Genomic DNA, 24,001 nt, shown 5'->3' with positions numbered 1-24,001 from the left:
ATATCTGTCAAAATTGAGCACAGCAGGGCCCAGAGAAACTTTAGTGTAATTTGGAAATGGACAAATTTTCACAGGCTGTGCAGAAAGCACATCTAAGGTTGTAAAAGATAGAGTCTGCCCAATATCAAGTCCTTCCTCAGAAGTTTGAAAGAACTAAAGATTTCCAGCCAATTGTTTACAGAATTTAAAAAGATAACTCCCCTTTTAAATTTTTTATGTACTCCTTTTTAGAAATAGCTGAACAAGTCTCATTTAAGCTTTCCAGAAGAATTTAGGTTGTAGCAAATAACCAGCATGGAAGATGCTAGTTGGAATGGTGAACGATTGACAAAACAATCAGGTACTGCCAACAAGATCTTGTAACTCACCAGAAAGATACCTGTGCCTCACCAAGTAATGTAGGTATTTTCAGTGCAGGCAGCTGATTAAAGTTTTTTAAAATCAAGCCAATTTATTTGCAACACTTTTTTCTTTTTTTTTTTTTTTTCTCCAGGTTCTGTTGGTGCTTGTCTTGCATATTTCATCATCACAAAGTTCTTCTATTGACACCTCTAAGCTGGGTCTTACAACACATATATATGAAATGTACCATGCAATTGGACCCTGAAAGAAGGTAGTGAGAATGCAGAAAACATGCACAAATCATAGGGGTAACTCTCTTCTGCAAGTGTCACAAAAGAAGAGGGATACAAATCAAACACCTACTAATTTTAATATGTTGCTAATTTCTATAAACCCTACAATATGAACAGAAACATTATTCACACTCCCTTTGCTGGTGATTCTATGTAGATATATTACCCTGATGGGTTTACTCCAGTTTTCACAGGACTCAGCACTTTAAAAAAACCCAATACCTCTTGCAGACATCAAGCCCCAACAAGCACAGTAGATTCTTAATACTTATCAACACAAAAACTGTGATGAATCGAAAATAAATTACATGAATCACATGAAACAAAAGTGTTTATGATACAGAGCAAATTTGCTTTGTTTCACATTTCTTTATTTAAATTGTTAGATTTCCTTTGGTGCTTCCATAGTCCCACATAATATACATTCATATTACTGTAGAGTACACTTGGATCCCAGACCACGCCACTCAGCAGTCAGTCAGTTGTAAGTGGTCAATGTCATACTTGGTCCAAATACAATTAATACTGTAGTTCTCGTATAGTGCAGCAAGCATCTATGGAGATCAGGCTCCCTACATCCTAAACTCATAGAATATGCTGAGCTGGAAGACACTCATCAGGATCATCAAGTCCAATGCCTGACCCTGAGGAAACTGACTCCTGACAGAAATCCCCAAGTCACACCATATGACCGAGAGAATTGTCCAAAAGCACCTTGAACTCGGTCAGGCTTAGTGCTTGGACCACTTTCCTCAGAAGCCTGTTCCAGTGCCCAAAAAACCTCTGCATGAAGCATCTCTTCCTAATATCCAACTCAAACCTCTCCTGACACAACTTCAGGCCATTCCCCTGGCTTCTGTCACCAGTCACACAGAGATGAGATCAGTGCCTGCCCCTCCTCTTCCCCTCATGAGGATATCGAAAAGCACAGCAAAGTCTCCCCTCAGTCTCCTCTTCTCCAGGCTAAACAGACCAAGTGATCTCAGCTGTTCCTCATCAGCCTTCCCCTCCAGAACCTCCAACATCCTCATGGCCCTCCTCTGGATGTTCTCTCGTAGTTTAATGTCTTGCATTCTGGCATCCAAACCTGCCCCCAGCCCTGGAGATGAGGCTGCCCCAGCCCCAGCCCAGAGGGGACAATCCCCTCCCTTGCCTGGCTGGCCGTGCTGTCCCTGATGCCCCCAGGACACGCTTGGCCCTCCTGGCTGCCAGGGCACTGCTGGCTCATGTTCAGCTTGCCATGGCCCAGGACCCCAGGGCCCTTTCCATGGCACTGCTCTCCAGCCTCACATTGCCCAGTCTGTACATCCAGGGCTGCCCCTGCCCAGGTGCAGGATCTGGCACTTTTCCCTGTTGAACTTCAAATGGTTGATGACTGCCTGGCCCTCTACTTTGTTCATGTCTCTCTGTGGGGCTTCTCTGTTTTAAGGGAGTCCACAGTCAGTCCCAACTTATCATCATCAAACTCAACCCCTTTGAGTTCTGTGTCTAAGTAATTCATGAAGACAGTGAAGAGCACAAAGGCCTAAGATCAAGCTGTGTGGAACCTCACTGGTGACCAGTCACCAGCTTGATGCAACACCCTTTACTGTAACTCCTTGTGCTCCACCAATCAGCCAGTTCAACTTCAACCCTATAATGACTGAGGAAAAGAGGAAAATGCTAATACATATGTAGACTTGAATCTTTCTCTACTCTGCAACAATTTAAACCAGGATTCCAGTCAAGATCTTCTGGTGCATCAAATGTAACCAATTACTACACCCACTTTTCCTGTGTCCAAATAAATTCACGAATGAGAAAGTATGTTGAAGGTCATGACAGTTTATTAGGGAAAACTGTACCTGTCAGAAAATGTCATATGAATACATATCACAGCCCAATTTCCTCCCAGACATGAACATGTCATTAATACTAACCTCCTAAAATACTTCAACTGAACCAAGAGCAATTTCTGAACAGGTCTTGATACCTCCATGTAGAATCAGTTTGATTGCAGTATGATCTAATTACCATAAAGTCATTTACTAAAACAGTATCTGGCTTAAGCAAACATTAGCCATGGAACTCAGCTCAAACCTAGCTCATCACTCTGTCACATAATTAAATGACATATGAGAAAGCAAGAGTATTGCTGGGAAGAGCTGTCAGGGGAAGTGGTGAGTTTTGAATGTTGAATGAGACACCATGAGGAAGGTAAAGCGCAAGTCAGCCCTATGACTGTGGTCCATATTTTACGGTCAATCTTGTTTGCAGCCTGTTTCAACAGGCTGGAAATGGAGTCTTTCCTCACTGATTGTCCTTTTTTTTTACAAATACATGTTTTCCCCTCTTCATTATTCTGTATTTTACTGCTTTATGTATGTACCAGAAGCATTGCCAAACACAGCTTGTGCAAAACAGCCATCTCCAAACATTTGGGGATGAATCTGAGAACCAAAACTACATTCTTACATGTTATTCCTCTGAAACAGAGGCATGGGGTTAAACTACAAAAATTCATATGATCGTGTGAAAGAACTGCACATTTCTGCTGCATAGGTGAGGAATGATTTGTACTTAACTGTAATTGTTGCTCAACTCCTTTTCCAGGCTTTCATTTGTTTAAGCCATTTTTGATTAATTGAATTAAACAAAAAATAAACATTTTGCTTCCTCACAAAGTTTTGTTATTTTTTTTTAGGAGAAAAAAGATAGGATAAACAGAAACCCTCTTTCACACTGACCTATAAGAAGAAAACCAACAGGTAAGAAATACAGACTTCAGACTTAATTCAAGGGAAATAACCCATAAACCTCTTTAAAAGATAGTGTTTACATATATATAAATGCACCCTGCTTGTCAAAAATATTTATACAAAACTTCAGATAGTTGTTAATTCTTGAGTGTTACAAACATAAAAATGCCACCTGTTTTCCAAGTCAGTTCAGCCAAGACTTCAGATCATTTATATTACTGAAAATCCCCGAAAACTTTTAACTTAGTAAACTAATGAATCACAGTGGAGTTTCAACTCAGACAACTGGCAATGCAGATACAAGTCTGAAGTTAAACAGAATCAGCAACTGAACAAAGAGCAAATAATTTGAAACTTAAAAAAATTGTTGCAGCCACATAGCTTGCATTAATATCCCCTTGATATATGTAATTTTTATTAGGCTAACTCTTCAAACTTCTACTTACAGTAATGCTGTATACAAAAAAAACCAAACCAACAACAACAACAAAAAAACAAACCAAAAACAAAAACAAACAAAAAACCCCACCCCTCACTATATTATTTATTTCAGAAAGGGAATTAAGTGGTGTATTTTTGTACACGTGCTTAACATCCTAGTACATGTAACAAGTAAGTCTCCATTTCCAGGGAAAGTGTAAATAAATTTAACTTTTCCCTTTTGAGCCAACATTTGTCATAAGAAAGTACTTGCTATGCAACCTGGATGGCAGCCGAGTTTTTCCAGTCGATGTGAGGTTTCATCATCAGTTCCCATCATTTAATCATAAAAATGTGACTTACTAGAAAAGGAAAAATAGAGTCTAAAGGCACAGAATCACATAGCTGCTCTAGTAGGAGTCTGTAAACAGAGAATTGTTTGAATTTAGGAAATCCAAATCTAGGAAAATAAAAAGGCATCTGAAGCAGGCTTTTATCTAGCCAACTTCCTTAAATACCCAAAGGGCCTTGAGGTCTACGAAGTATGTACTAAGATACCATATTTCAAAAAGCAATAAGGCAAGTATACTCATTATTTCAAAAAAGTTACAATGGTGTAGGCATACACAGTATAACTTAGTTACAATTCATGGTACTGTTTCTACTACATAGCCCTATAACTGTTTTCTTTCTACATAATCAGAGATTAAACCTGGGTGGCAGGTGAACACAAACCCATCCTTGTACCGCCATCTACCACTGGCAACAGCTCTTCAGCAGCATTTGCTCTGCCACCTGGGTCACGTTCTGTTCTTGCTGAGCAAAGTCCACAGATCAGAGACTAAACACTGTCATACTTGTGAAGAGCTTCTTCTAGCTTTTGTGTCACTTTTTGAAAAAAGAGTATTTGCTGTTGCAAGAAATGCTGCATCTGTGATTTAAAGTCCCTCACACGAATTTTGTGGAAATGATTAATTTCTGCAAGGGTTGCAAAAGAAATAATGTTACAACGTTCTTGAATGCCCTCAGCTTTTTGGAGCTCCATCTTCCCCTCTTCCACGTGCCGCTTACTCTCCTTTACTTTGGTAAGGGCTCCTGTGTAAAGAACAAAATGAAAGAATTGAACTGTGAGGAACATGTAGACTCAACTATTGAACTTTTAACAAGTGATTTAATAACAACAAGGGATTTGTATAGGGCTTATTCCCACGGTATTTATAGGTGTCCGTATACATACGTGTGAATGAAAGGGATAAAACATAAGCTTTTAAATGTAAGAAAAATCACAGACCAGTGGGTCCTGTGTAAAAATGAAACTCTATACTTTTTAAAGGCTTGAGCATGCAAAAGTTACTAAAACATTCTATTTCACAACCTTAAAAATCAGATGGTGTCCTTCAGAGAATAAGTAATCATTATACCAGTAGAAGAGTAAGTGAAAGCATGAGAAAATTAGTCAGATCAATTTAAGACTACCTAAATAACAGAAAAAATAACCTTGTTAAGAACTGGACTATGTGAAATATCAAAAGCTTATCTTAGTACACAAAATCTTGTCAATGCATATTTTTGCTTTTATACCAGAGATACTACAAAACTAATTTTTTAGAGAATTACTAGAAAATCAAAAGGTTGATCTCAAAGTCACAGATGCTCAGGTATACCTTACACTTATGCAGTGTTCTAAAAGGTAGTAGAAAAGCAGAGTTACAGAACTGACAATCCTTCCTCTCCAAATAGCTAATTAAGACACACATCCTACAAAAGCAAAGTATCACCCAAAACAGACCTACCCAAAGCAGACCCAAAAAGTCACAGAATACCAAGACACATCTTAAGACATTCATATTGCTGGACTCAATTTCCTACAGAACAATGTCTCTGCCTTGAATATTACATACTTATTTAATTCATATAACTAAACCAAATCAGACTGGTACAGCTTTTATCATCTCACTAGATTCTTGTTCCTTTACATATTTGCAGCGTTGTGACTCTCCTTTCAGATTACACTTCTTACACGTGACTACAGGATGCTGCTTGAAGACCAAGGGCAGTGCCTGTCTCTGGTGGCTGCGAGGCAGAGGGAGTGTTCCAGCACACCTTCTTGGCTCTCATGGCATGACAGTGGGATGGCTAAGGGCTTGGCACTGGCTGCTTCTGCTGACTGACCTCATCATCTTCAGCCAGGCCCCAAAAATACCACTGAAAAAACTTTTCCACATGCAGCGGTGCCAGCAGTGACACTGTGCCAGCAGATCTGTATATTTTCCTCTAAGGAGTAAGGAATTTGTGAGGCAGGGTATGATCTGAAAAACACTTTATCACTTTTACTACAAAAAGAACACTTCTTTTGATAAATTTAGGTTTAGCAAAAATTGTTCTGCACTCTGTGGGCATGACAGGAATCCATGAACAGCTGTGAAAAACTGAAATTTGGGACTTACTGGAAGCCAGATGTAGCTGGTTAAATAAACATGACAACTCTTCAGTCGTGATGTGGGAAACAGCCTTAGATGTTATTTCTAAAATGACCAAACTGGAAAAGAAATACTGAAATTCACAGCATCACCAGCTGAAAGCATAATTAAGCTCTGGAGCATGTATAATCTTCACACTATTTTACATCAATAAAAAACGTACATTACCAAACACGACTGTCCTCCAAACTAGATATATTATGGAAAAGAAAAGGGAAAGGGAAAGGGAAAGGAAAGGGAAGGAAAGGAAAGAGAAAAGAAGATTTAAAATTAGTGAAGGAATCCAGTGGGAAAAGTATGGTACAATCATTAACACTGCTCTATTAATGCATATGGATCATACTGGTCTTGTAGTGGAATTTCCTTTAAAATCTGGACAGACTATAACCAGATGTCAGCAATATATGACAAAACTCATACATATCCTTAAGTATAAAGCTATACTTTTATATTGTTTGGGGTTTTTTTAATGCCTTTAAATTACTAGTAATATAATTAATCTTACAATAACTACCTAGAAGGGAAACTTTATCTTATTTTAGGACAAAGAATTCTCCCTAAACACAGAGAAAAAACCCTCCAAACCCATCTGCTTTACTCTAAGAAGAAATTAATTATTTGTTTTAAAATGTTATTTTTAAGCTGTTCAACATCTACTGAAGTTTGCAAGACTTAGTTTTGCAAATCCGAGAAAAAAGTTACTAGTTTTCATGGCTTTGAAAGCAGTTTAAGTCACAAAAAACTCCCAAATTTTCTCCAAACACCTTTCCACAATCTATACTTCTAAAATTTTAATCTATGTGAGCAAAACCCTGAGCTGGGACAGAGATTTACTGATGTGGAAAGTTCAGTGATTCATCCTATAATGAACAGGAGAAGGACAGGGAACTGGGGACTGGAGAGCAGCCCCTTGTGTACATCCCTCTTGAAGAGAAGGATCTTGTGCAGAGATGCCTCATTAGATGATGGTAACCCCTAATGACTCACAGCTCTGGACCTGCTGCACCCCAGGCTGTACACCATGAACTCCTGCAACTCCATCCTCACTAATGGATCCATGACACTTAGCACCTAATCCAGCACCTCACAGCTCCTCTGCCAACCTTGTGGGATGCTGGGGTGAGCAAAGCCCACCAGTCTAGAAGTATACCTGCAGAAATTTCTCCTGGTTTCTGATTTTAATTATGTGAATATCTAATATTGGTTCGGACAATCAGAAAAAGCAAGATGTATTAAAAAAAAAAAAAAAAAAAAAAGAGAGAAGGCTGAATCACAGCAGTCCAAGAAAAGGCTAAAGCACTTCTTCTAGGAAAAAGAAACAGAAGGAGCCACCTCCTAATGCATATTAGCTCAAGGAAGCCTACTGCAGAGCACATGCCTGGGATAAATATACACCAGTGCACTGTTCCCAGAGGGATGGAATACACAAAAATAAATTCTTAGGCTTTTTTTTAGATCCAGATGTACAGATTCTGTGCAATCTTGCTCGTGCATTTAAAAACCTTCTGTCAGGAATCACTTTCCAGTGATCAGGACTAGCTTTCAAGCAAATGAAGAGGGCAAAATCATTAAAAATAGTGCAAAACTTTGCAACACGTCTGTTCTTAAAGGTGGGGAAAAGCTTGTATGAATGCTGTTTGTCATTGCCCAAGGCCTTACAGTAAACAGACTCCGGTGTTCACCCCGATTTCAGCCCTTGTTTTGAAATATGAGATTAGACAACACAAGATGATATAAACACATTTAACAAGGGACATTTGTGCCAGCAAAATTTGCGCTTGTGTGTTGTGCTAGAAGCCAAGAAAATAGAGACAATGTAGAGTTCTCAATAGAAATGAATAATTTCAAGCCATAAAACACAGTGTACAAATTAAATCGGTGCTGAGAAGTTATGAGGAAAAAAAGAAGTGTATTGAGACAGTAAGGTTACTCACGCAACATGAGATTGCAATGATGTAGGAAGAGTTACATACATTCAGGAGAAAAAAAACTAAAACAATCTTGAACCCAAAAGCACTTAGGTTTGGGTCAAACAATCTATTTTCACATCATCTGCAGTTTTATTCCAGTAACGAATGTTTTGAGATTGTGTGAAGCATCAGCTAAGGGTGGGTTTGGATCCATACACTCAATCACCCTCCACACAGAAAGTACACATGTACTCCTATGATCCCATGCTGATGTATGTGTCTCCAAGTCCATGCTGCAGCCTGCAATGTGGCAAGAAGGCAGAAGTTTTGGGGTTCCTCTTTTGCAGACTGCAATCCAGACTGCTTTTCACTCAACTCCTTAGTCTTTCTAGGAAGGCAGGCCTGCCCTGTGCCTGCCAGCACATGCAATCAGAAGCCAAAGAGCAGTGATACAAGCTAAGGATGCACCATCTTCCCCTTTCCACCTCTTCTCAACACACCCAAACATTAGCTCTGGAGTGCTGCATGCAATAGACAGGAGTGAAACATCAGCTGTGTCTGAAGCTACTAACCCACATAAAGAATTCTTCAGGGCAGAAGCCCTTTTTTTGCACTCTATTCTAACAGTGTTTACTACAATGACATCTGTTTCATAGCAAGGCTTTCTTAAAAAGCCTCCATTCTTAAAAAACACAAACAGTACATTGCTGTAGCAGCAGCAATTTATCTGTGTACAGTAATGCTACATATGGATGAAACACAAAGAAGCATCAGTTCAACACTGCTGAATACAGCACCTGAAGCAGTGGTAAACACCTGTTGAAGTCACTGAGATCTGAAATTCAGTCAGTCTCAAGAACCCATTAAGTCACTGATGTATTGAAGTCGTCAGTATCTCAGTTCAAAATACTCAACTTGAAAACTCACCCGGGTTGTAAGAGCCAGCAGGTTAATTTTTTATATCCTATGATTGTAATACCTTTATCATTGCAGCTATTAAAGTATCTTTTTCACTTCAGTGATGAATTATACTAAAACAGAGCAAACACTTCTTTTTACCATCTCTCAGCAGCTGTACCTCAGAAATTTTGTGCCAATAAAATTATGTATGCAATAAATATTTCATCTTTCTACTATCAGCAAGCTACAAAATAACATTTAGTGCACTACTTACTAGAAGGTAAAACAACATAGATTTCCACACCATCCATCTGTCCAGCATATTAAATATTCTAATAAGATGCATGATGTCCTTCAAAGCATCTTAATGAAAAGAGAGCTTTGAATTTGTCACCAACTTCCTTTGCTTTACTTTTCTTACAAGAAATCCAAGAAGCCATCTCTAATAAAAAGGAAAAAAACATATTCATGATGCTGCTTTCATAAAAATACATAAAAGCAAATAATGAAACCAGAAATATTTTCTTTTTCCTTACTTAATGATAAGACTATTTAACTACAGATCTGTGCTTGAAGACTTGAAAAAGCAAACCCCGGGTAGTTGCGGTGCATGGAAACTTTATTTCTAATCCAGCAGAATGCTGCCAGAGCAAGCTGGTCTACATGGTTGTCCCTCTTACTCCAGATCTAGCAAAGATGCTGTTACAAGATGTCTCAAATGACTAATCCAATAAATGAATGCAAGTGGCCTGAGCAGAGAGATGATGCTTTAGCTTTATCAATGGCTTAGCTGTGTGATCCAGGTAAACCCTGAGTTACACAATCATTACCTCCAACACAAGGGAAATCGCAGAAGCATTTCATGGGTGTCCTGGTTTCAGCTAGGGTAGAGTTAATTTCTTCTCAGTAGGTGTTAAAATGCTGTTTTGGATTCAGAATGAGAATGATGTTGATAACACGCTGATGTTTGGGTTTTTTCTAAGGTTTGTTTATTCCATGTCAAGGACTCTTTTTTCCCCCCTCCTAGTGTCATGTTCTGCCAGTGAGGAGGTGCACAAAATAAAACTGGAAGAGAGGACAGCTGGGCAGGTGGTTGGAATTGACCAAATGGATATTCCACACCACAGAAGTCATGCCCAGGATATAAACTGCGGGGAGTTACCAAGAAACACTGCACATCTGGTCTCAGGAATGGGGGTCTGGCATCGGTCAGTGGGTGGTGAGCAATTGCATTGTGCATCACTTGTTTGTTTCCTTCTTATTATCATTATCATTATTATTTACCATTATTACTGAATTCTACATTAGTATCAATTATTAAACTGATCTTAACATACAAGTTTTACTTCTGGTCTCCTCCCCATTCCACTGGTGTTGGGGTGGGAGTAGAGGGAGGAAGGGGCTGAATGAGCAGTTGTGTGGTGCCTAATTTCCAGCTATGCTCAAACCATGACAATGAGATAACACAGTGTGAAATTCAACTCTGAAAAAATCCCCAAACTTCTCCCTCTCCATTGAAAGTGAAATAGTTTGTAACAGAACAGAGGTTTTGTTACACTGACAGATTATTTTCTCAAGAATGCTCTGAGCACTGATTAACAAAAGAAGCCTACACTGAGATTCTGCAAATTCTTTACATTTTCTGGCCAAGATTTATAACGGAAAGCAGCATAATAGGAATTTGCCTGAAATTAAAACCAGAAGACTTTTTCAGTAGAGAAAGAAAAAAAGTAGGGAAAAAGTACTAGTCTGTTATCACAAATACAATATTTTGCACCACAGCCTGAGAGGCAAATGCTAACTAATGCCAGGTTTGTCCAGTTCTAAGGCACTCTGTACTTTTTGGCACTCACATGTGCCATTTAAAAGAGTATTTCTTTAGTGTGGTTTCAGCTGGCAGAGCAGACTAGGGGGACAGAAAACAGTGAAACACAAACTAGGCTGGTCACCAGAAACACAGTACATTTTCCCATTAGAAAGTCAGTCATATTTTTCAGGACCACACTTGAAAATTTAAGCAACTGGAATTTGCAGAAGTTCCAAGATGAAACCTTTCAGTCATTTTTAGTACTTCTCATTAGTTTGCATCTAACTGGGGCACCAAACAAGCTCTTTAATACAGAACTCTGCTTTTCCAGAGTTGGAGTTGGCCTATGACAGTCTGGTTGTCACAGGTTTTGAGCAGTAATTTTTCCCAATTAGGATGCTAGGAACAAGCATTTTATGTTAGAAAGATGCTACAGACTTTTAACAGCTTTTGTAAATGCCCTATGCATACTGCTGACTTCAAGACAACAGAAATTATGCTGTCCATGGATAAAATAAATTAATTCTCAGTAGAAATGTTTAACAACAAAAGAGCAGAAATGCCTCCTACTCCTCCCCTTCAAAATGGATGTAAGCACTATTACATTAAACGCTGACTTCTTTCAAAAATTTTGTAAGATTCATGAGATTCATTTTTGTAAGATTCATGTCCATCCACCTCATGGCATGTGTACGGACAGGGCAAGACAGGTAACACTGTGATCAATATCCATACACTGTTACTGAAAGAACTAAGTAAAAATGCAAGTTCCACTGACTCTTGCATCACTGCTTTATTGGGGCACAATGAAACACCTGCTTTTGGATGTTGTTTTCTATTCAGGCTAAAAGGGAAGCAAAGAACAAAAAACACTTATGGTTTGCTTGTCTATTACCACCTGCTTAGCTCCACTGCTGTCCTAAGATGAGTAAATAAAACATGTATAGACAGTTTAACATAAATTCATATGAAAAGTGTCAAGATGCAAATGAAATGCAGATACTGGTTTACTTTATCCTAGTACCCTTTAATTGCCCTCTCTTAGATTTCTGAACGCTGCTGTTTCTCTGTAAGAACAAAAAGAAGTAGAATTCCTGTTGCAGAGAAAAATATTCAAGGTAAGTCATCATTAATGCAACAAATTAATATATGTTATATAATACAAAAGCAGAATATGTGAAAACTAAATATAACACTATATTCACATTATTTAAAAGAAAAGCTTCTTTAATATACTGCTAGTCAGGCAGCATAGCTATTCATACATATAAAGATTTAAAATCACAAAAATTCTAAAAAATATTAGAATAGTAAGTTGCCTTTAACCATGGGACAACCGGGCAATGTAAACTCTGAATCACAGCCTGAACCTCCTCCTCACATTGTTAATGAACAAACTGCATGTAGGCATAAAAAAGATAGCTTAGTTCATTACTACAAAAGTTGTCCACACATGATGTGTACCTACTTAAAACAAAGGCTGAAAACATCACACTTCTTCCTGTTCTGCTACAATAACAACCCTAAGTCACTGGCAAGAAGTGAATAGATTGTTTAAATGCTGGTGGTTGTTTTGGTTTTTTTTTCCATTTTTTTAAAGTCCTCATGGCTTTCATGAAAGATACAAACAAAAGTGCATAAGAAAGCATGTGCCATTTGTTTACTCTGGTCTGCTGATAATGTTCATGTTTGGGTACTCAGCCAAATGTAATTTCCAACTTTTTCCATTAAAGTTTTCAGATTCTGTGCTATTTGAACCAGGCAATTTGAAATACATAAGGTGCCAACTGGGTAAGTTTATACAGTCTGCACTCACTGACTTGGCATTTGTACTGTTCAAACGAAGTCTAACAATGAAGTAATGGAAAGATGCTGCAAAGGCTGAAACATGTCCTTGTTTCAAAGGTGACTTCCAAATTAGAAGTCAGTCAGCTTGTTTGCTTTTGATAATGTGCTAACAAAGAATTGGAAGAGCTCAGGGAGCTTCCTTCCATTTTCAGTCTACCAATTCTTGTCTTCCGTGTTTGGATGGAAGCCCTATCAGCCAGACTAGGAGCACCCAGAGCTTCAGGAAAACCACCCTAACAGATAGATTCTTCATATGTCTCTCAAAAGGCATTGCTTTGTTTTTGAAATAGAATTGCTTCCTCTTTCTACAACATAAGTTTTAATTCTTCAATGTCTACATTGTTCGGCTACTCCCCAGCTGCTCACAGGGCCTTCCCAGTAGACAAGGCCTTACTGCTTGTGGTGAACATATGGTATGAAGAATTTTTTTGTGATCAGACTAAAAATCTGATGAAATTTTGTATTTATTCACATATGCACTGCCTGTAGTCAAACCTAGAGGTGTGAGCTCAAATCAAAACTTCTCCTCTTAGGACTAAGACTTTCTGGTGTGAGGTAACGCATGTAGTCTCTCCCATGGAAGGAACAGCTATAGTCTTCCTCTGACACCAGCAGGTTTTGAAAAAAACCAACCCACTGGTGTTTTACTAGCTATAAAATGTCTCTCTGTCACTGAAGGTGTATGATACCAGACTAATTTTGAAAGGTAATGGGAAAAAGACCCATCACAACAGCATGAATCTCGCTCCCCTAGAAAGCCACAGACATTGTGGGGGAGTGGAAAAGAAAAAAGAATCATACATTTAGAAGACCCATGCACCTTTCAGACAGTCATGGTATAAAAGTCCTTTTTTTCGTCTTTCTGTTTAATATTCTTCAAGTAAAGCCATTGCTCAATTTTAGTTGTTTACTCCTGTCTTCCTGACTTCACACAAACTAAGGCAGCTGTAATTTTATACAGTTTCTAAATGTGAAGATTCTTTCACATTTTAGCTACATTTCCTTAAGGTTACCTTCAAATATTGCGAGACAATATTGGGTAATGCAGCGGCAAGCAGACAGTGTTACATCATCACTGTAACAGCTACGGGGAGGCTGACACAGCAAAAAAGAGAAGTCACCCTGGAGCAGTACATCCTTTCTCACCAAAGTTCGTACACAAATGAAGTGCCCATTTCTTTTTACTGCTGCAAGGGTCATCTGGCTAGGATTACATGCCTAGCACTTACCCAGCAGCTACCTGAGCTGAAGCCCATGCAAAGTGTATCCATCTGAGGGACAGAGGAGAAAAAAAACCCTAAAAGGTGGAAAAAAGGAAAAACAGCGATGAGAAAAACCATGTCTGCCCAACGAATTGAAGAGCTTAGGAAGTAAGCATGAGAGAAAAGTCCTGCTTTTATACTGTGATATAAAGTTTTAGGTGCCAATATTAACCAGTCTGATTTATTCACTAATTCAAAATACCACTTCTTCCCCCTGTGGGGAGGAGGGAGAAGGAAGCTGAAAATGTTAGAATGTTCCAGGTTTCAGTGCTGTTTGGTGCTTTAAATTTTGATGTATTTCTGACTGGATAGATTTTTCACCCCCAGTTTTGTAAGATATTCTAAAAACACAGCAAGCACACTCTTTAAAGCCTATGTCTAGAATTAAGTTTGCTTCGGGTAAATAAGACCATTTGCCTTATTTTACTTTTCACAAACAGTGACCAAGAAACAGTAAGCCATTCAGGTATTTTTTAAAATAATTCTCTTAAATCCTGGCACCCAAGGAAAATGGAATTGCCTGTATCTTGGAAAACATTTAGACCACTTTTTAAGTTCTTTTTTGTAAAATCCATAACCAGAAGTTTGCCAAACATTAACATCATAACGTTGAGAGAAGAAATGTGGACAGCAGGGATGAAACAGCATGTTAGTCAGTATTTCTTCCACTGTCATGAATCACAAGAGGCCACTTATAGTAATTCCTAAAACAAAACTTGAAAGGAAGAAATCCAAAATTCCCCCAACTTCTCTACTCTCTCTAAACAAATATGAAGACAAGAGAGTCAGACACGAATGAGCTCGGATACCAGCATATGCTGTCTCCAATTCCCACAAATGCGTGAATTTTCTGAACCTGAACTTGCATGGGCCTGCAGTGAGCATTTGTGTTGAAGATTACAAAAGTAGGAAGATTGCATCAAGTTGAGTGAAGCTGTAGCAATTAATATGTAGAAATTATTTCACCAAGAATGCCCAGGGAATTTCCCCAAGTAGACCTTAAATACATAAAGGAGAAGGTATTAACCATTACAAATGGGATGCTGCTTTGCTTCTCAAAATTAAAAAAAACTGAACCAGTATTTCTTTGAAGATACACCGGTTCTGCAATAGAAAATTACAAAATACAACTTAGTTTTTTGAGCCTCTGGAACTTAATATCTCTCTTCTGCAAATGTTTTGCCGGAGGCTAAAGAAAACTCTGTACAAGTATATCTGTCTAATATGTACCTTCCATTCCAAAACCCCACATATATCCCCAAGAATATTTTCATGTTAGCACATTAGAAGCATTTACCTAGATTGAGGGCTAAATTTATGAAAGTATTGGTGTGTTTATAGGCTTGAGATACCGCTCTGCCATCATCTACTGTATCCAAGCACCAAATTTCCTTAATTACTTAGTTCTCCAAACAAAACCCATAGAACAACAAGCTGTTGTAAGGGACATATGCCTTGGTTGATAAGTTCTATGCCAGCCTCATTGGGAATCTCAAACTACATATTACCAGATGGAAATGTGGGGTTTCCAACTGGGCACATTCTTTGCTGTAGGGCTCAATCAAATGAATCATCAGACCTGGACTAGGGTGCATATGAAATCAAGAAAGGTCTCAAAGCATTGACCTGTTGATCCTTGACTGGCATGCAGTATAGAAATGTTCAACTACTTCCTCTGTCTCTCCTGTAGCAGGAACTTCAACTCTTCCTTCCCTGCAGAAAATTCCTTAAACATTAGGAATTCTAGATGAAATAAAAGGAATCTTGTAAAAATCTCCTATTGAAGCTATTGCCATTTCATAAAGTATCAATTAACAATATAATTAAGACAACAGTTTGAAAATATTTTCACAGTCTGTTGATACACGTGTTTTACACAAATTACACAAATCAGATCACACAGGTTGTCCTCAGCACAGAAGGCAGAAAGACCTGAATTCCAAAACAATGAAAAGCACAACATTTTCCTTGTAAGATGCACACAAAGCAACAGCAAGGCTTGCATGGCTTTGGTCCCTAATTCTAAAGAAAAAGACAAAGCCCACAAAGAGGGAAACTTTTAATTCTGTGGCTCTTGTTGCATAAGTTGCAGAAAGTCTTTTAACAAAACCTCAGACATGCAGAATTCTCAGTTGATAGCACAAAACACACCTAGAAATACCATCCAGCACCTCTCCATCTAACTGCAGTACACCAAAAACATAAAGGGACAAGACAGTTAAAATTACAGAATCACAGAACATGCCAAGTTGGAAGAGACCCACAGGTATCACCAGTTCAACCTACACTGGACATCCCAAGAGTCACACCAGGTGCCTGACGGTGTTGTTCAAACACTTCTTGAAATCTATCCAGCTTGGTGCTTGGACCACTTTCCTCAGGAGCCTGTTCCAGTGCCCAAAAACCCTCTGGGTGAAGAACCTATTCTAATATCCAACCCAAACCTCCCCTGACACAACTACAGGCCATTCCCCTGGCTTCTGTCACCAGTTACACAGAGATGAGATCAGTGCCTGCCCCTCCTCTTCCCCTCACAAGGAAGTTGCAGGCTGCAATGAGGTGGAAACCTCAGTCTCCTCTCCTCCACACTGGACAGACCAAGTGATCTCAGCTGTTCCTCATCAGCCTTCCCCTCCAGAACCTCCAACATCCTCATGGCCCTCCTCTGGATGTTCTCTCGTAGTTTAATGTCTAATATTGCAGTGCCCAAACCTGCCCCCAGCCCTGGAGGTGAGGCCACCCCAGCCCAGCCCAGAGGGGACAATCCCCTCCCTTGCCTGGTTGGCCGTGCTGTCCCTGATGCCCCCAGGACACGCTTGGCCCTCCTGACTCATGTTCAACTTGCCCTGGCCCAGGACCCTAGGGCCCTTTCCATGGCACTGCTCTCCAGCCTCTCATTGCCCAGTCTGACTGTGCATCCAGGGCTGCCCCAGCCCAGGTGCAGGATCTGGCACTTTCCCCTGTTGAGCTTCATATGGTTGATGATTGCCTGGCCCTCGGCTTTGTCAGGGTCTCTCTGCAGAGCCTCCCTGCCTTTCAGGGAGTCAACAGCTCCTCCCAGACTTGTATCACCTGGGAACATGCTTAGTGTCCCTTCCAGACCTGAGTCCAGGTCATGTGTGAAGATGTCAAAGAGCACGGGGCTGAGGATGGAGCCCTGTGGAACCCCCTAGTGACAGGTCCCCAGTCTGACGTCACCCCATTTACTGTAGCCCTTTGTGCCCAACCCATGAGCCAGTTCTCACCCATCCCATGATGTGTTGGTCCAGCTGTGAGCTGGACATTTTGTCCAGTGAGAGACAGCAATGAAAGCTTTACTGAAATACAAAAAGATCACTTCAGCCGGCTTCTTTGATCAGCTGCGGGGATCACCCTGTCATAAAAGGAAGACTCAATAAGGACTTTCCTCTCATGAAGCTGTGCTGGATGTGACCAAGGACTTAATTGTCTTTCAGGTGTTTTCCAACACCTCTCACAATAATCTTCTCCATAACTTTACCAGGCACTGAAGTGAAACTGACAGGCCTGTGGAAGAAGTCCTCCTTCTTGCCCTTCTTGAGAACTGGGACAATGTTTGCCAGCTTCCAGTCAGCTGGGACCTCTCAGGATTTCCAAGATTGCTCAAAAATCATTGAGAGGAGCTCTGTAATGACATCACCCAGCTCTTTGAAGATTCTTGGATGAATCCTAACAGGCCCCATAGATTTGCAGGGATCCAGCTTGAGCTGGGAGGGTTGACTAGGATTTGATCATTCTCACACTCATAGTCCTCCAGCTCTATGCACAGACACAGGCATGTTTTGGTACAGCAGCCTTTGTTCTTCCATCCTTCTCATATCCAAGGGAATATGATCTTCGGTTTTATCCGAAGTAAACAATATATTTCATTGTAGCAAATATGTAGCAAAAAAAAAAGAACACTACTCCTAATTTCAGGGTTTATCATTTTAAAGGCATGGCCGTTTAATCAATGTATCAGTCAGGCTGCTGGCTTCTGCCATTTATAAGGGCACTTTGGTGTCATTTTACTGCTTAAAGAGGCTGTACACTAGAAAAAAAAGCCCTTGAAGAAAGACATATCAGCTGTATTTTTTCAGATGATTTCTAATCAAAAACACGGTTTTATAGCTGTTGACTATACAAACAGATATTTGTATAGTCTACAGCAACAATACTATTTCTCAAAACTGGCAACCATCCCAGACAGTAAATTTAAAACAAAGCCTTTATGTTGCAAGAACACCAAACAGTTCATATTTTCATCTGAAGTTTACAGATCGGAATTGAAAACTTGTACCTTTTTAAAAGTAATTCTGAACAGTAATAAACCAGCAACATACGGAGTGCAAAACATGACTCTCAGTTTTCCTCCAGTTTGCTGTCTGGTAACAGAAACAACAACAAACACACAATCCACACAGCTCAACTCCTGTCATGACCATGGACACTCAAGTGACCAACCTCCAAGTCCCTGACATATTCCTGTGACTAGCATGTACCATGGAGGATACTGTGAACACAGTGCCAGCTCAGAGGTGCCAGAGGATTAATAGCTGCATGCAGGAGTGTTGGACATTTCTCCAATCTGCGCCAGGACAGTGCTCTAGCCCAAAATCAACTCTACATACTTCATGCTCATGCACTGCTCTAGCTATTTACAAGTACCTTCAGCAGTTCAGCAAGGTAAACTTAACCAGTAAGTGTAAATTCAAATAGAATCACAAAAGAAATAAGGATGGTTTCAGCACATGTCTTATTATTCCAAATCCTCTCTTCAAAGGCTTGTCTCCAAAAGTACTTCAGTGAAGACCTCCATATAACATTAAAGCTTAAGTATGTATTATTTAAATAGCACACACAGTGTGCTGGATATTTCCCTCTAATAAAAAATATCCGTCCCTTTATTTTTTTTCCAGAAGCTTACAGATAATCCTATTAGATGACAACTCACTTAAACATGCTCTGCTCCCAAATGTGAGGCATTGCCAAGGTCACTCATCTCTCCAAATCTAAAATATTTGAAAGTTGTTCTCAAAACACAATACCACAGCAGATACCAAAGCAACTCTGCCAATGTTAACCTTCACACTTCCCTTTCTTCTTCAACATAAATTAAAGTTGTTTAAGTTTTCACTCACAATTTTTGATATTTGACAGCAGTACGGAAATCTGACTTTGATGCATGCAACCTTTATGAAAAGCTGATTTTCCCAAATAACAGCAAATAGTGCACTTTGTAGCAACTCTCCTTCCTCAGATGTTCCCAGCAATGCATACCTCTGTACACCCGCCTTTTTGCTCTCCTGAAAAAACTTTTCCAGCTCTTTTTTTTACCAAACTTAATGTACTTTTCCAGATGCAAAACCCCTGGAAATGTCATGTAAGGACAAAAAGACTGATTTGTCCTAAGTGACAATTCATTTGGGATGCAGAACACTATTTTTTAATGCCCAGAATAATTTTCTACAAAGCTCACGCATTTTCTCGGGTAACTTCTAGATACCCATTTCTGCAGAGCATATGTGATGTTTTCTTGGTCTCTTTTCCAGCTCAAATCCCCACACCCTCCTGAACTTTGAGTTAAGAAAGATAATAGAAAAAAGAATTAATGAGGGACTTATCTGCTTGCAATGGTAAAGAATGTATGACTATCAATAATTTAACAGCAGCATCTCCACATATACAGCACTAAAAACTTCTATTTATCTGAACAAGTGTCAGTAGTTATATAGCAGGCTTTTTTTAAAAATTTTTGAGTTTTTTTCTTTCTGATAGATCACAAAGTACCTTATAACCAGCAGTCTGAATCTGGAAAGCGTGTTTCAGCTAGAAAGATGCTGAAAGGATAACAGCATCTGTTCATGACAATAAAAGAAAAGGCTGAACAACTCCAACTAAGAACACTGTAGCTGACCATCACTCTTTCAAAGACACCACAAGATGCTTGGCTGAACAAAGATACCCCAGCAGCCTTAAACATCTCATCAGACTGATGCCGTAAGACACACACCTCCACGTGCACCTTGAACACGGTGATCGATCAGAGGAGTACCTGCATCCTCATACTACTTCACATTCATTACCTAACAGACAAGAGATTTAAAACATCTCACACACCTCAGATTAACAGATGTTTCCACACCACTTGATTTCCAGGGTTTATAAACAAGTCAAATAATCTTTAATGTAAAGGCAGTTTAGTAACCACTTAGATGTGGTTGCTTTCACAAATATGCAGCCAAACACAGCCACCCCTGATCACCGAAACTCCCAACTATGTTTAGGCCTTTGCCACTAAACAAAAATTGTCACTGATGTGGTTTTTGTATTTCTAGTGAGAGTTTACTGAGAGTTTACCTGAGTAAACACAGGAAGATTGAACACAAGGCCAGCAAGCCAGACACAGGGCAAATTCAGTCCCTGGTTCCTATATCGCTTGCATACCACTGATTCCTAAAACCTAAATTATTTCAAAAACACATAAGGGTCTTACCTTTCTGCACATGGATGATGTCTGGGAAGTTGGCCAAATGCCCCTGATAAAGCGCTAACAAATCCATCACAGGATCTAGGTCCTGCCGGGGCTGATCTGCAAAGAGGTCCCCAATGGCATCATAGGCTTCTGCAGTGAAGGCTATGGCTTGGTTGAGGCCAGCTGAAAAGGCCTGCTGGTCCAGCTCAAATGCCTGACTGAGGCACTTGAAGGAGTGTCCCACCTTCTGGTATTCCTTCTTGAAACCAGTGACTTGTTTGCGAGCAAACTCGTTGGCTGTGTGATTAAGTTGTAGGGCACTCTCATCCATCTTCTTGGTGAAGGCTTTGAAGCCATCCACCTGGCTTTCCACCTCCTGCAAGTCCAGGCTGGCCCCAGGGCCTGTGGGGACACTGATGGTCAGAAAAAAGTTGGCACCCACCATCTCATCCTTCTCAGCCTTGCGCTTGCCCTGTTTCCAGGCCTTCTCATCCGTGCTGGGACAGGTGAGGAAGTGCTGGAAGGCATCACACTGAGCCAGCACGGGGTGGCTGCACATGTGGTCCATCCACCACGCCAAGCCTTTGCGACGTTTAGAGATGAAGTCCTCTTCAAAGCGGCCAGTGGCCTGCTTCTCTGGCAAGTGGGGCACGGAGATGACAGGGAACTTCTCAGCCAGGCGCCCGTAGAGCCAGTCAAAGTGCTTGTAGCGGCGGTGCACCTGCTGCCCGGTGTGGCTGGGCACCAGCTTGTAGGCGATGTAGCTCTTCATGCCCTTGAATTTGGTCTGTTTGGTGGGGTCCTCGATGGAGCACTGGAAGGGGTAGGGATTCTCTTGCCACTCGGGGCCCCTGGGGCCCAGCACCACGCACAGCTTGTCCCCGTCCTTCACGAAGCCCGACGCCTCGCCCAGCACGAAGGCCTCCCCACCGGACTTGACGAAGGTAGAGAAGCGATTGAGATTGCGGCTCACCGTGGCCGAGCTCTTGGCGGCGCCGCCGCCGGGCGGGTGCGGGTGTCCCGGTGGGTGCCCCGCACCGCGGGGACCCAGGGACGGCTCGGAGCGGGTGGACAGGCGGTACCGGCCCGAGGCGCTGCCGCCCGCCGCCTCGTAGTCGGGGTAGGAGCTGCCCAGGGCGCCCGGCTCGTCGGCCACCGTGGAGCTGTCGTCCCAGTCGTCGTCCCAGTCGTCATCGCTGCCCTGGCTGGGCTGGTACGAGCCGCCGTAGGGCGGGAAGGGATACCCGGCGGGGGGCGGCTGGAAGGGCTCGGGCGGGGGCTGCTGCGCCGCCGGCTTGAAGGCGGCGGGGGGCGGCAGCGGCTCGAATCCGCCGACGGGGACGTTTGCGTAGCGGGCGGGCGGCGGCGGCTCGGCGGCGGGGGAGCGTATCACCTGCACGTAAGAAGCCGGGAAGAGCCCGCGGTCCCCGCGGCTGTTGACGCCCTCCAGCCACCCCTCGATGTCCTGCTCGCTGCACAGGCTCAGCACCTCGTGCTCCCGCAGCGAGATCTCGCCGGGGTTCTCCGACCTGAAGTCGTACAGCGCCCGCGCCCGCAGCGCCATCGCCGCCCCCCGGGGCGCTCCCTGCGCCACCGCCCCTCACCGCGTCGCGCTGACGGGGCTGCAGCAGCGGAGTGCCGCCGCCCTCGGGCTCGTCGTCCCGCCGGCGGCCTGCCCGGTGTCGCTCCCGGTACCGCTCCCGGAGCGGGCGGGCCGAGCCGTCCCACGTCGCCAGTTGCGCTAATCCAGAGCCGAGCGGCAGGGCGGAGCAGCCGAGCGCAGAGCGGCCGCCCCCATCGATGGCCCACCCCCTCTACGCCCCCTGCCGGCCGCAGGACCAGGGGGGCTCGCCGAGCGCGTCCCGCGGTCCCCGGGCCCGGTGTCTCTCGGCCCTGCCGGGCCTCCGCCGCTCGATCGCCTTCCCACCCCTCGAAGGCGCGTCAGCGCTTCCCCGCGTCCGGCCGGGAAGTTTCCCGAGCCCTCAGGTCTCCTCCCCGCGCTCCGGTGCCGCCGCCGCGGGAGCTGCGCCAGGCGGGTGCTGCTGGCGCTCCTCCGGCTGCCCGCTGCCTCCAGGGAAAAAGAATGTCAGGGTGGACAACGCGCATTTTAGCCTTCGCGAAAAATGTAGTCATGCCACTGATGTCGGTTTTCTGTGGAACAGCCTCAGTCCGGTCGAGGTGCTTTTTTCCCTGTGTGGTTATTTCCCCACCTGTTCCTCCTGGTCTTGTCTAGTCATATGGATCCCGTCGCGTTAATCATCTTTGACCTCTCTTTGGATCTCTAGGTACGAGTTTCTCTCAAAATTTCTACCTGCTCACAAGCAATTGAAAGAAGTTTTTCAGAGGAGATGTTCAAGTTTCTAGTCCCCAGTTCTTCATGTTTTCCCATTAGCATCTGGATATCTAGTTTATTTTTCTGCCATAGTTTAGGGAGTATTTTACTTCATGGATCTTTGTGTCAAAAAATTTGTCTTCATCTGGGAGCGATTCACTGGCATGCAACAGGACCCACTGTTTCCTTTCATCGCTGGTTTTAGTGTTTGATGATACCTAGGGTTTAGTTTTTACACTTTTTCTTTGGACCTTCATTTTCTCCAAAATTAGTGCACATATCATCACACTACTTTCCTGTTACTGCTGCTCAGTTTGTCCACTCAACTTTTGTTTTTTTTAATGTCAGCTCACTCCAGTCTGGCGTGTTAGCTCCAAACTCCTTTAATGCTTAAATCTGGAAGTCTGTTTTAATTAGTGAGTACAGTGCCCAAAGAAACATGTAATTCACTGTGCAACCAGCTCCTCAGTGGCCAACCCTGTGGAACACATTCGTGTTGCAGCAAGTTTACAGAGAGCAATTCTGAGTATCTTCAGCACTGCTAAGGTGAGAAGCGTCAGTTGTCTCCCTGAGAGCTGGGAGCTGGTAGAAACACCCTGACCTCACCTGGTCATGATCACTCACCCCTGACCAGCAGGCCCTGAGGAGATCTTCAAGCCCTGCATCAGTACCTATTAGTGCTCCTAGAACCACCAAAGCTCTTTTTCTGTCAGTCAGCATTCTACCCCTGCAGCTGGTGCACTGTCAGTGTCTGCCTTCACAGACAGCAGACCACAGAGGTCCGCTTCTCTTCTGCAGAACAGAAGAGTTTCTCTTTCTGCAAAACACAGGCATTGCCCTGGCAGCTGCCCACAGCCCACCATGCTGCTCTCCACCCACGTGGCCAACGTGATTGGGATTTTGTGTTCCTTCCAAAGTTAGTGCTAATGTTGATCTGGGAAATCTTGTGCAGTCATGTAAATCCTCACAGGTGAAACTACACGAGAACAACCCTTGATCTGCCTTCTCTATACTTCTTATTGCATTATATAGATTTGACTGCACCTGATCCAACTCCTTTCCTAAACTTTTCACTCCTATTCGTGTAAATTTCAAATTTCCTAATGATTAATGTTGTTTTCTCTGAGTAGACAAAATTCTTTTTTTGTCACATGGAGTGAATGGTTCTAGACATGATGCTGACCAACTTGATTTGTT

The 24,001-nt window shown here is 42.2% G+C and overlaps 1 protein-coding gene across 1 annotated transcript; it reads right to left on the bottom strand.

The window, feature by feature from the left end:
- Positions 1-2,237: 2,237 nt before the first annotated feature.
- Positions 2,238-22,148, bottom strand: SNX18 (sorting nexin 18). The gene is made up of 2 exons (XM_066181146.1): positions 20,494-22,148; positions 2,238-4,888 (listed from the first exon to the last, which is right to left on the bottom strand). The coding sequence occupies exons 1-2, from the start codon at positions 22,034-22,036 to the stop codon at positions 4,635-4,637; spliced, it is 1,797 nt and encodes a 598-aa protein (XP_066037243.1). The 5' UTR covers positions 22,037-22,148; the 3' UTR covers positions 2,238-4,634.
- Positions 22,149-24,001: the final 1,853 nt, after the last annotated feature.

This window comes from Chamaea fasciata, unplaced genomic scaffold (genome assembly GCF_029207755.1).
Source record: "Chamaea fasciata isolate MVZ Bird 193981 ecotype frontalis unplaced genomic scaffold, bChaFas1.0.hap1 SCAF_4, whole genome shotgun sequence".
NCBI classification, from domain to species: domain Eukaryota; kingdom Metazoa; phylum Chordata; class Aves; order Passeriformes; family Sylviidae; genus Chamaea; species Chamaea fasciata.
The sequence above is the reverse complement of the archived record's forward strand: the minus strand, read 5'-3'. Positions and strand labels throughout refer to the sequence as shown.